Source organism: Pseudorca crassidens, chromosome 16 (genome assembly GCF_039906515.1).
Source record: "Pseudorca crassidens isolate mPseCra1 chromosome 16, mPseCra1.hap1, whole genome shotgun sequence".
NCBI lineage: Eukaryota > Metazoa > Chordata > Mammalia > Artiodactyla > Delphinidae > Pseudorca > Pseudorca crassidens.
The window spans coordinates 24694984-24707409 of NC_090311.1; the positions used below are offsets into that span (position 1 = coordinate 24694984).

Below are 12426 nucleotides of genomic sequence, written 5' to 3' on the forward strand. Positions count from 1 at the left end.
TTCCGGGGAAACCCAGTGGGCTTTGTCAGTGACAACTATAGAGGAATGAATCTGATTCCTTAAGTATCATGACAAAAAATTTATTCTCTTAGACATCATCGTCTGTAAATGATCGCGACATAAGCAGGAATCTGTGATGCATTTCTTTGGTGACAGGCCACATGGTCCAGTGATATATTGGGTTGGCCAAAAAGTTCTGTAACATCTTATGGAAAAACCCAAACAAACTTTTTGGCCAACTCAATAGTTATTTTCTTAAGTCTTCCTCAGTTATGCCAGCATCTCAGGATCTACCGTTATCCAGCAGTTGAATGCTGATTTTTAAAAATCGCTAACATTCTATAAAGATGTCCAAAAGATGCTAGGGATATATTTTAAATTTCTTATTTTATTTTTCATTATTATCAGGTATAATAATTTTGCAATCATTTAAGGATAGAAATGAAGCCATGGTTTAAAGTTAAAGCAATTTCCTTATATTTTTATCATTCTAACTTTAGGATAAAAGAGGATGATGTACAGATTGCTGTGACTTCTTATGCTATCGATTAGCTGAAGAATGTTGAGTGTATAATTTGTAATACCACACAACACTTGCCACTCTTCTTGTTCTGCAGGCTTTTCAAATAAACTGTAGAATTCTTATGTGAGGGAGAGCAGGTTTCATTTTCTGGCACAGTGAAGTTGAGCATCTGGGGGGTAATTTTATTTTATTTTATATTGAAGTGTAATTGATTTACAATACTGTGTTATTTTCAGGTGTACAGCATAGTGATTCAGTATTTTTGCAGGTTATACTCCATTATAGGTTATTACAAGATAGCAGGTATAATTCCCTGTGCTCTACAGTATACCCTTGTTGCTTATCTGTTTTATGTATAGTAGTTTGTGTCTGTTAATCCCATACCCCTAATTTGTCCCTCCCTCCTTGTCTCTTCCCTTTGGTAACCACAAGTTTGTTTTCCATATCTGTGAGTCTGTTTCTGTATGGCGTTTATTTTAAACAGGCAACAGTTCTGGCTTGCTCTCCCTCCTCCCTCTCTGCAGCCGTGGGGACCAAGGGTGGCTTTGTCCACTTCCTGGACATCCAGGACGTTGAATCCCCTCACTCAGTTCATAAGGCCTATCTCTCTGAATCGCCCGTGCAGCACCTCCTGTAAGTAATGCCTGCTTCTGGCAGCAACTTTGGCAGGCCTGTCTGTTGAGAATTCCAGTGAAGCTCTGATTTATTTTAATTTTAAGTTTTACATGTATTGTTTTGAAAATTAATATACTGACTCAGTTCTACCTTCAAGAAGTACAGAGCAGTGTATGGTACAGTTTCCCACGCTTGTCCCTGAATACCCAGTTCTCCTCGCTGGAGGCAGCCTGTTACCAATTTCTCATGGATATATTTTATTCACAAGCAAGTAAAAAAAAAGTACTTCCTTTTAATTATATGAATACATATCAAGCACTTAGAGTGTGCCAAGCACTTCTGTTGTATTAACTTCATGAGATAGATATTCTTATTGTGTCCATTTTAGAGATAAGGAAGATGATGCACAAAGAATTTAAATAATAATTAATATTACACGCATAGTAAATGGCAAGTTTTAGGATTTGAACCGAGGCAATTGGGCTCCAGAGTCATTGCCTTGGCTCTTATGGGGCAGCAAACCATATACAATGTTCTGCACCTCAATTTTTTTTTTTTTTTCACTTAATGGTATGTCTTAGAGAAGGTCTTCTATCCACACATGAAGACCTTCCTCATTCTTTTTTACAACTACATAGCATTCCATTCTATGGGTATACCATAATTTTTAAAAGACAGTATACTGATGGACATTTAGTTGATTTCCATTTTTTGTGTGTGTGTGTGCAGTACGCGGGCCTCTCACTGTTGTGGCCTCTCCCGTTGTGGAGCACAGGCTCCGGACGTGCAGGTTCAGTGGCCATGGCTCACGGGCCCAGCCGCTCCCCGGCATGTGGGATCTTCCCGGACCGGGGCACGAACCCGTGTCCCTTGCATCGGCAGGCGGACTCTCAACCACTGTGCCACCAGGGAAGCCCGATTTCAAATTTTTTGAAGCAATACTTTTAAGAAGACAGCATAGAGCATTGGATTTAGATTCATGTTATTATTCTTTCTTTCGTTATATCATAGTAGTATTAATAAGAAATGACATTTATGCCCTGCTTTACAGCTTGAGGTGCTGTCACACATTGTAGCTTATTGAGTGTGATATTTGCCCCACATTCAGAAAAGTATTATGCTTGTTCCTATTTCACAAGTGAGATAATTTAGGTTCAGAGAGGTTAAGGGAAGCATTTGCCCAAGATTACTCAACTAGTGCCGGGAGGAGCTGGGTTTCCACCATCTGTGTTGTTCCTACAAGCTCTGCTGCCTCTGGCTCAGTGGGGAAGGATCTGTAGTCTCCCTCCATTTACATTCTGCTCCTCTGTACTGTATTTTTTGGTGCTCCTTTTTCAGATCTTTCTCTCTTACCCTAATTCGCATTTCCCACTTGTTCCAATTTGATGATAGGATAGAAACATTTCACTACATTCTTCCTCTTTCTGCCAGGATGGGTACTGAGAGGCATTGGAATGTTCTACTCATCACTACTTTGACAATTGCTTATGTCCACTTGAAATATTAAGAAAGCTTTACTGTCATATTTCATTTACTTATGATGAAATAGTTACCCATTTTTAGTGAATCTTCTTGACCATGTACTTATAAGTTGCAATTGGGAAACAGTATTAGCCTAGAATGTAATGATTACGTTTATATATAATCACTCGCCTTTTATAAGGTCTGATAATATTAAAAATCACAAACCATAAGAATAGCTGGTTTTGGATGCATCTCCATGCTGTCATTCAATAAAGTTGTTTACCATCTTATTAGTGAAACAAGTAGAATCTGATAATCAGATTTCTTCTTTTCTAGGTATGACCAGAGAGGAATATATCTATTAGTTGGAACATCAGAAGGACACGTCTTTGTTATCGATGCCAAACCCTCAAGCTTATTTCAGATTCTTGGATTCATAGGTACTTACGTAGAATGCTTATTAACTTAAAATATTGGTCACTTTATTCCAAAGAATTTAAAGTTGTGAAAATGGGGCTACGGTGAAACAATTACTTGTAGCATGTTTTCTAAAACAGAGATATTTAAATAACTGTTCAAAGTTACTTAAGAGAACTCCCACATCATATTTAGAGGTTTCGGTACATGTACTTGGTACATAGTTGATGGTAAATAAATCTTCTTGAATCAATTAATGAATTAATGAAATGGCTAAATGTTTCTAATGTTACTACAAAAGAACGTTGGGTTGGTTTATCCCTGAAATACTTTTTAAATAACATTTGGTCTCTATTTAATTAAGATATCCAAAGAAAGTTTTGTTCCATGCATCTTTAGAGTTTCCTCTTTAAACAAAATGACATCCAGCTTTTGCAGTAATGTGCATCCAAACGCCCAGGTAAACCACAGATTTGGTAGGTGAGATAGCGCTTAGGTGATAAATAATAAGAACTAATACTTTTCTTTCTGGCTTTACATACCAAATATGTATGTATATTTTAAAATCTATGTATTGATTTTTAAAAATTGAGTGCCTGCTAGGTGTAAGATGCTGAACCTAGGCTCTGTAGGAGCATCGAAAGGTCAAGGAGACAATTTAGTGGAAGAGTAATAGCAGAGATCTGTGTAGGCTCAGGGGAAGAAGCAATTAATTCTGCCATGTGTGAAGAAAGGAGTGGAAGTGATGGGGTGGCACAGAGGACTGGGGGAGAGTTTTCCAAAGACTTAAAGTAGTGGAGGATGGGGCTTGTTGGTATTCTAGCTTGGGACAAAAGTTTGAGCAAAGGCACTTGGAATGGTAAGTAGTCTAGTGTAACAGGTAAATAAGAGTTTACTAGATGATGATCATGGTGAAAAAGTCTGAAAGAAAGTGGAGCACGCTGAACATCAATCCAAGGAGTCTGGACTTTGTTCTGTAGTTAATGACACATCATCAGATGTTTTCAAGATGGGAGTGGTGTGATTTGACTTGGTTTTTAGAGGATGACTCTGGCATCACTGTGAAGGCTGGAGCAGAAAGACAAGAGAATGGAATAAAAAAGACGAGTTAGGAAACTGTAATATTACAGTAACTTAGGCAAGAAATGATATTAATCATAACAATAGCCAACATTTATTGAGGGATTCCTTGCCATGTGATAGCCAGTATTCTAAGTACTTGGCATGTGTTAATTCATTTAATTCTTACAGACAACTTTTATGAGGTAGAGACTACTGTTATGCCCAATTTAAACATAAGACAATTGAGGTACAATGAGGTTATGTATTTGTTCTAAGCCTTGAAGGTAGGTGGTGGTGGAGCCGGGACTCAGACTCAGGAAGACCCCCTTCAGGGCTTGTGCTCTTTTCCACAATGTACGAGGCCATGCAGCAGTCATGGGAAGAGAAAGGAGGGGACAGCTCTGAGTGATGGAATTGGTAGGACTTGAAAATTGATTATATGTGAAAGGGAGTGATCAGCAATGACTCCAAAGTTTCTAACCTGGATGGTGGAAGTTTGTGCTGTCATCAATTGAAGTAAAAACTCAGGGAAGGGCTTCCCTGGTGGCGCAGTGGTTGAGAGTCCGCCTGCTGATTCAGGGGATATGGGTTCGTGCCCCGGTCCGGGAGGATCCCACATGCCGCAGAGCGGCTGGGCCCGTGAGCCATGGCTGCTGAGCCTGCGCGTCCGGAGCCTGTGCTCCGCAATGGGAGAGGCCACAACGGTGGGAGGCCCACGTACCGCAAAAACAAACAAACAAACAAACAAACAAAAAACCTCAGGGAAAAAGAAAGTTATGGAGGTAGAGGGATAGGGTGATAGCTCTGTAGAGTTGAAGCCAATAAACTCTTCATTTGGGAATCTTTACCATAAATTTGGAAATGAAGATTTGTAGTTCAAAGTTTAATGATAGAATTCTGATCTTGAAATCCTGGAAGCTGATGAGATAGATGGTTTAAGACAGAATTGAAGCAAATCCAATTGTTTAATGAGGTCAAACAGGTAACCTAAATATGTAAATTAGATGACATGGAATGTGGTAGGACCTATGGCTGACCTTGGAATGGGTACCAGTCCTGCCTAAATGTTACATTTTTCAACATATCTGGTCAGTCAGAGTGTGGGATGGGAAAAGCTACCTACTCTGAAGTTGTGGGCAGAGGAAGACAAGGCAGTGAAGAAAACTAAGGATGGGCCAGAGTAAAGACAGAACTGGGAGTCACCCACTCCAGGAAGAGCTTGAAGAAGGAAGGCTACGTGAAGGGGTGGATTGTGGCAGAAGTGTGAGTGGGGTGAGGGCTAGGATGAGGCAGTCAGTGTGTGAGCCCAGGGACAGCTACTCCTCTGGAACAGAGAGACAAAGAGGTTCAGGAGGGAGTGGAGGTCAGAAAAGGAAGTCAGTAAGTAGCAACTTCTGTTCTTAGAAGTTTGCAGTGGAGAAAAGAGAATTAGTAACTTCTAAAAGAGAATTAGAATTAGCAGGGTTGAAGGAAGGTCCTAATTTGAAGATAGGGGAGTCTTGAGGACTGAATAGGGGAAGCCATACGAGACGCAAGAAAATTAAAAGAGATGATTGATAGCACATGGTGTAATAAGATATTAGAGGTGTGGGCTCAGAATCACAGATGGAAAGGGTTACATTTTGTTCCCACAAAAATGTCAAGAAATGAAGCAGGAAGATGGGTACAAACAGAGAGAAAATGTGAGATTCAGGATAAGAAAGTTGAGGTCAAGTTTGTGTCAGATGTTTTCTGTCTTCCTCGTTAAGTAAGAGGAAAGGTCATCCAGTGAACACCTGAGGGGAGGGGCTGAGATGGGGCCTGAGAAAGTGGACATATGCTGAACAGTCCCTGGGGAGAGTGGCAGTAGTGAATCTGGAGAGAATCCAAGGTGGGCCCCAAGCACCTTGCAGAGGTCAGATCACCTGGGTTTCTGGAGGACAAACTCACAAATGCATGTGTAATCCCACCACACCCACAAAACCTTGACTACAGATGCAAAGAACACTGATGCCTGAGTTTATTCAGTATCGGGAATGGGCAGATGGCTGGAGGGTGCCAGAGCGTGCAAGAGGCCAGAGCGTGCAGCTGCTGCTGAGTGGGGTGGACATGGCAGACTCTGGAGGCCTCTCTGTCTGGAAAGAAGCTGAGTCCAACCGAGCTGGATTGAGTCTGCCAACCCAGACATCTACTGTGGAGAAGCCCCCATCTGTTCATCAAAAATGTTTCCATCACTTATGTTTAAAGGTCACTTAAATATCCAGTAAATAAATTTGGATCTAAAGATTTAGTGAAGGCAGTTCTATAGTGTGATATCTTACCTGGGAGTATAAAAGATTCTATAAACTTATCAATGATGACTTGTGGTGTTGATTTCCATTTTCTTTCAGAGGTGGGCAAAGGCATTTTACAAATATCCACAGTGTCTCCTTTGGAAACAGATATAGTAGAAGTGATGGTGCTTTCCCCACTTCCAGAAACAGGAAGAAGCAGGCTGGAAATATTTACTCTGCCTAAAATACTACCACAAGGTAAAGAAAAAAATGATCAACAAATTCTGTCCTGGGCATCCAGTTGAAGAGCTGCTATAGCTTTCCTTCTTTTTTTTTTTTTTTTTTCCTGGTGATAGCATTTTTTTTCCTTTTAACATGTGAAGAGGTTAAAATGGCCACCACCTTTTCTGTGTCTTACAAAATGAAATTGATGTGGCTGCTAAATAACGTGAAATGTGGACTTTCCTCTAGGTCCTGTCATTCATATGAATCTGTCTTATTATCAGAGAAAAAACAGGACCAACTGTCACTTTTGTCAAATTGATTTGTCATTTTGTGATGTCTCTTTTTTGTAGCCTTAAATATACATAGTCAAATCAGATAGGTTACTGTGTAGTTACGTTCACTGATAAAATTATAAAGAAAGCTTTTTGGATAAAAAGGTCTGATAAAATAGACACTTTATTTTATCAATAGATAACAAATATATCTGGGTAGCTATTTTGCAAATATATAATTATAGAGTATAAAAGAGTCAAAAACTTCAAAGTACTTTTGTGTCTTAATTAAGACTCTAGACCATCATGAGTTTCTTTTAATGCTGTCTCTACTTAACTGATAAAATTAACCAAGGCTTTATAAAAGATATTTTACTCACTATTAATCATTTAATACTCAAGTATTTCTAATGGAGCCAAGTTGCTTTCCAATCATTTTTATCTCCTAATAGTTTCTGCATTAATTGAGCATTTAACTTTTTTATTTTGCTTTTCATAGTTTTCATAACAATTTTTTAAAAATAAAATCAATATATGGTGCAAGTGATTTCTCTTCTTCCCCAAATCTTATAGTTTCTGCAAGCTTTGCTGATGAACGAGGGAGGCTGAGAGATGCATTCATTCATAAGTTCGTGTATGAGATAGAGCATACTCTGTCCTCAGCTGTCTTGAACTTTCAAAGTAGCCGAATATATGGCTTCTGTAACCAAGTGCCATACATCTGCAGCTATCTTCTTCCTGAAAAAGTATGCCAAAACTTAAGCGTGCTATCATTTTTCTTAGCCGTCAAGATTGACACATCGTATCGATTAGATGTGATCCATGCTTTAACACTCTAGTCCAGTTAACAAATGTCTTTATTATAGTAACATAATTTCTTTGAATTAGATATATGTTAGCATGATTTGTTAATTCATCATAAAATACATTTGAGCAGCCTCACACTTACAACATCATACTTGTCAGATAAAAGTGCAGACGACATGATATCAGTTTAGTGCCTTTCAAAACTATTTTTTAAAAATCTATCATTAGAAAATCTATTCCACAGGTGTCAGCAGCTACAGGGTTGATGATTTTGGGTGGAACTTTGTACCTGAGTCCTAAAGAAAATTGCACAAAATACCTATACTATGTTTCTGGCATCCTTTCATCATACTCTCTTCAAACTTCTCCCATACTGTGTCATTTCCTGCTACATATACTGACCCAGGTTATCTATCACCCTTGCTTTTCTAAATCCTTCAATCAAAGGGCTTCTCTCCCAGAGTAGACAATGTCAGCAAGGTCTGAGACAAAGACATTCAGAGACGGAAGAAATGGTTTATCATAAGGAGGATTCAAGAGAAGCTTCCTGGTGGAAGTAATATTTGCACTGGACTTTGAAGAATAAGTCAGATTTAGACATGAGAAATATTGCGTGCAATCTTGGCAGGGAGGTGGGGTTCCTTACATAGGGAGGGGGGCCAAATTGGTGGGGATGGGTTGGGGAAGGGCATTCCAGACAAAAGTCACAACACATGCAGAGGTTTGAAGGTGGGCATACATGAGAAACATGGGGGGAAATTGACTCATTTATTTTGACTTGAGCACAGGGGTGTATGAAATGGATTAGTGAGAAATAAAGATTGTCAGTTGTAGGCTGGGATTTTTAATGGTAGCTAACATGCAAAGAAGACTTTCCTTAGTTGGCCAAAATGAACTTCTACTTGCAATCAGAGATGGAAAATGTGGTGCAAATACAGGTGCCCACTTTATCATGTATCAGTTTATTTCTAATGACAGTGTTTTTGGCTTTGAATCTGACTCGATATGCTCAACTGCAAACCCCAAGGTACCACTGCCCTGGGCTTTTCTATAATGTGGTCATTTCCTTTGGCAGGAGCATAGTGGTATTTGCATTCTTAAGTCATACCAAAAAGTACAAAGCAAGCAATATGGACCTGGAATGCTCTCTCTGTCTCCACATGGATTGTGGCTCATAACAATAGCTAAATGTGGAATTCTGTGTATCCGAGATATTCATACTTTGGTAAACTCCTTTTTCTTTTTTTCCAGTTATGGGATGTGTGTCTTGATCTCATATAAGGAACAAAAGCTCTTACAATAGGAATTAGAACTCTTAAGTAAATTGGCTCACAACTTATTTAAATTGACTCACAACTTATTTAGCTCTAATGGTGTTATTGATTCCAACACTGGGTGTATTTATGTGCTAAGGTTTGAGTCTCTAAGGGAGGAAATGCCAACAAATAGACTGAGACCTTGCAAAGAAGGAACATGGGGCTGGGATACAGTAGGTGAGCTCCAGCCCAGCTCCATCACCACTTACTGTGTGTCTTGGAAACTCACTGAGCCTCACTGAGCTTCAGCTGCTCCTCTGCAATTTTAGGGAAGCCTTGCTTGCTCTCACCCTGTGGGATTCTGGTGAGAGCTGGTGAGAGGGTACATGCAAAACTTCTTTGGAAATAGTGAATTGCTGTGCAAACCTAGGGTTGATTACGGCTAGCTCCCTGGCCTGGAGGGCCTCTAGGCTTGTTGCTGCCACACTGCCACCTGACTCTTCATGTGATGCTAGAAGAGCATAAGAGAGAAGGGTGTGGCCCTTACTGAGTCCTCCCCTATCACTTGCAGACCTTGATGTCACCAGTACCACTACCATTTCTGATTTCCATTTTTCTCAGATCTCTGAAAAAATGAAAATAGTTTCTTCTCCCAAAAGAGTGAAAGATCCTTTTCTAGGTTTTGAGACCGAGTAGTACTGGTTATCAATTTAATTTAATTCGGTCAGTTATTTTTACCCAGGGATCTACCCCACACACCCAAAGCCTCACAATCACCCCACATGCCACTCTCCCATGGGGCCACAGGTAAACTGGGCCCTGGCTCTGCATATCCAGCTCTCCTTGCTCACTTGTGCAAGAAAGCATATTTGGAATATAGTTGGGCAAAAGTGATATTATTATTATATAGGAAAAATCTTAAATCCCTTAGAAATTATTTTTAGGTGAACAATGTGCAAACTCTGCTACATTGTCTCTTATTCAAATGATTTGTAAATGTACGCTACAACTGATAGTGGCAAGACGTCAGAGTTTTTCTGGGTGAGCCTATGCAAAGTACCTCATAGAGGAGGTTATTCATGGCAGTACTGTTTGTAAAAGCAACCTAATGTCCATCATCAGAGGACTGGATAAATAAGTAATGGTACATAAACAGTATATAAATAAAGTATGGAATATTATGCTGTAATACAGAATGAGGAAATCTTTATGAAACGGTATGGAAAGAATCCCAAGATATATTGCTAAGGAGGAAAGGCAAGGTGTGTAATATACGTATTATGTTACAATTTATGTTAAAAATTGTTTGTATAAAAATTTGTTTATGTACATTAAAAAAACTCTGAAAGGATGTTGAAGGAACTAATAATATTGATTGCCTTTGGGAGGTGTTGGGGAATGGGGGCAGGAAGGAGATTTCACTGCATACTCTTTTATAGTTTTTTAATTTTGAAACATTTGAATGTATTGCCTATTCAAAAAATTAAAAAATTTTAAAGGCATCATGGTTGATAACTAGTGTGACAAAGAAATCTCAGTTTTTAGTCAAAGAGTTTAAACCATTGCACTGTGTACCAATTAGTGATTTGTTTGGGTTCTAATGAAACTGGTTTAATTGGCATCCTCTGTCATTCTTCACAGAGCCCATCACCTTCTCTCATCACACTCAGCCTCTCTGCACATAAAGGGAACTTGCCTAAAATCCTTGAAGGCATCTGAATTTGCCCGCACTGCTTGCTCAAGGCCCCTTCTCGTAGTCTTCAGCAAGTCCATTCACCTCTCTGTCTGATTTTCCTATTATAAATTGATGATAATAATCCCTCTTCTTCCATATTACACAGAAGGGAGAACAAACCAGTACTGGTGACTGTATTTTGTACTAGGAATTTTCAGTGCTATGAATTATTAAGAGGCTACTCCATACCAGCTAAAATGCTGTTGACAAATAGAAAAAGGTTTATCCACGAGCAAAAGTGCACGTAACCCCCTTAGAAAAACCATGTGGTAGAATCGCATTTGTAATTTCTGCACTTTGTTCCTAAAACTATTAAGGAAACATTTGTTCAGTGTCGGAGTCATTCTCACCAGGGGCATGGAATTCAGTCGGTGAGAATTTCAATGGATGGACAAAGCATTCTGGTGAATGGGAAGCATGACGGCACCCTTGTTAACCTGAAATGGAGGTAAGTACAGTATACAATAAGCAACCTCACATGATACAGTGTTTTAAAATAAAGATGTTGTTATTATTTAGGTAATAGCAAGGCCAACACAACAGGAGACAACTGCCATTGAAAAGATTGTTATACTAATCATCCCAAGAGGAGGGGGTGCTATGGGGGTGCCACATGGGGAAGCACCAGGGAGGGTAAGGAGGCAGAGGGAGCAGGGAAATGTGGGCAAGTGTCTTCAATATGGTTTCTATGGCAAGGAGCGGGAAGGTTTGGAATTGACTAGTTTGGATAATTTCAGTGGGCTCTGGGCCATAGGGGCTGCTGCTAGTTTTCTGGTACTTGACCCAGGGATGATTAGGATAGAAATAGTGGTCCCAAGTGTGAAAGCCCAATAGAGGATTTGGTTGGGGATGTGGGCTCTGAGTTGGTGGGTTTGCATTTGAAAGGTGAGCTCCAGATGAGTTGTTTACCATCTCTATGAATTGCTGGTCCTGGGAGGGGCATTTCCTCCAAGGTTATTAGCAAGACCCCAGATGTCAAAGCATCAAAATACAAAAAATAAAAAGACCCAGTTAAGACCTATGAAGTGACCAGTCCTCCCTTTCATAAAATCTGTTGGAGGAGCACAAGGAATGAGGACAATTCTGAACAGTAGATCATTTTTATAACTCCTATTTATCTCTAAAAAACCTGACATAGGTATGTATGTATCTGTAAACACATACACGTTTACTTTCCTAATTAGACTTTGCCTAGACAATATTAAATTATTTAGACTTTGCTTAGACTAAAATTAAAATCCTAAATAAACAAATATTAGCCAAGCATACAGATAATGGCCAGGGCATAGAGAACATGAAGGTGACACCCTGGACTTGAAATGTTACCTTGTTTGATCTGCCGATGCACGTCACTAGTCAATGCGCAATTCATTTCCACAAAAATTTCACGGTGCCTCCTGTGAGCAAAACAATAATAAAACATGGCGTATCTCAGTGACACTGTGAAATGTTACATATTATGGAGATTCTATATCATAGCAATTTTGGTCACCACTTATTTCAAAGACCCATTTGACGACTGACTGTATCATCATGCCCATTTTATACGTGGAATCCTGAATAAAACGCTAACCTGTATCTCACTATATAAATCCTAATGCATTCTTTGTAGTAAGGGATCACATAGCATCTCAGGCAACAGCAAACATGTGCTGGAGCCCTATTTACGGCAGTGAGGACATTTCCATCCATTGGCAGTTAATCTCATGGACCTCTGACTCAAAAACCGTTGAGTTTGAAAACTTGGTCCAGCACTGGTGACCTTAGGGATCTGACAATCCCTCTAAATCATCTATAA

General features: G+C 39.5%; 1 protein-coding gene across 1 annotated transcript in view; it reads left to right on the forward strand.

Moving 5' to 3' along the window:
• The window catches only part of CFAP43 (cilia and flagella associated protein 43), a 101565-nt gene that overhangs the window by 40529 nt on the left and 48610 nt on the right, over positions 1-12426 (forward strand). The window contains exons 11-16 of the mRNA XM_067709479.1: positions 1008-1156; positions 2939-3042; positions 6451-6591; positions 7404-7576; positions 8713-8862; positions 10946-11076. Coding sequence (XP_067565580.1) covers positions 1008-1156; positions 2939-3042; positions 6451-6591; positions 7404-7576; positions 8713-8862; positions 10946-11076 — 848 coding nt within the window. The remainder of the gene's footprint in view (positions 1-1007; positions 1157-2938; positions 3043-6450; positions 6592-7403; positions 7577-8712; positions 8863-10945; positions 11077-12426) is intronic.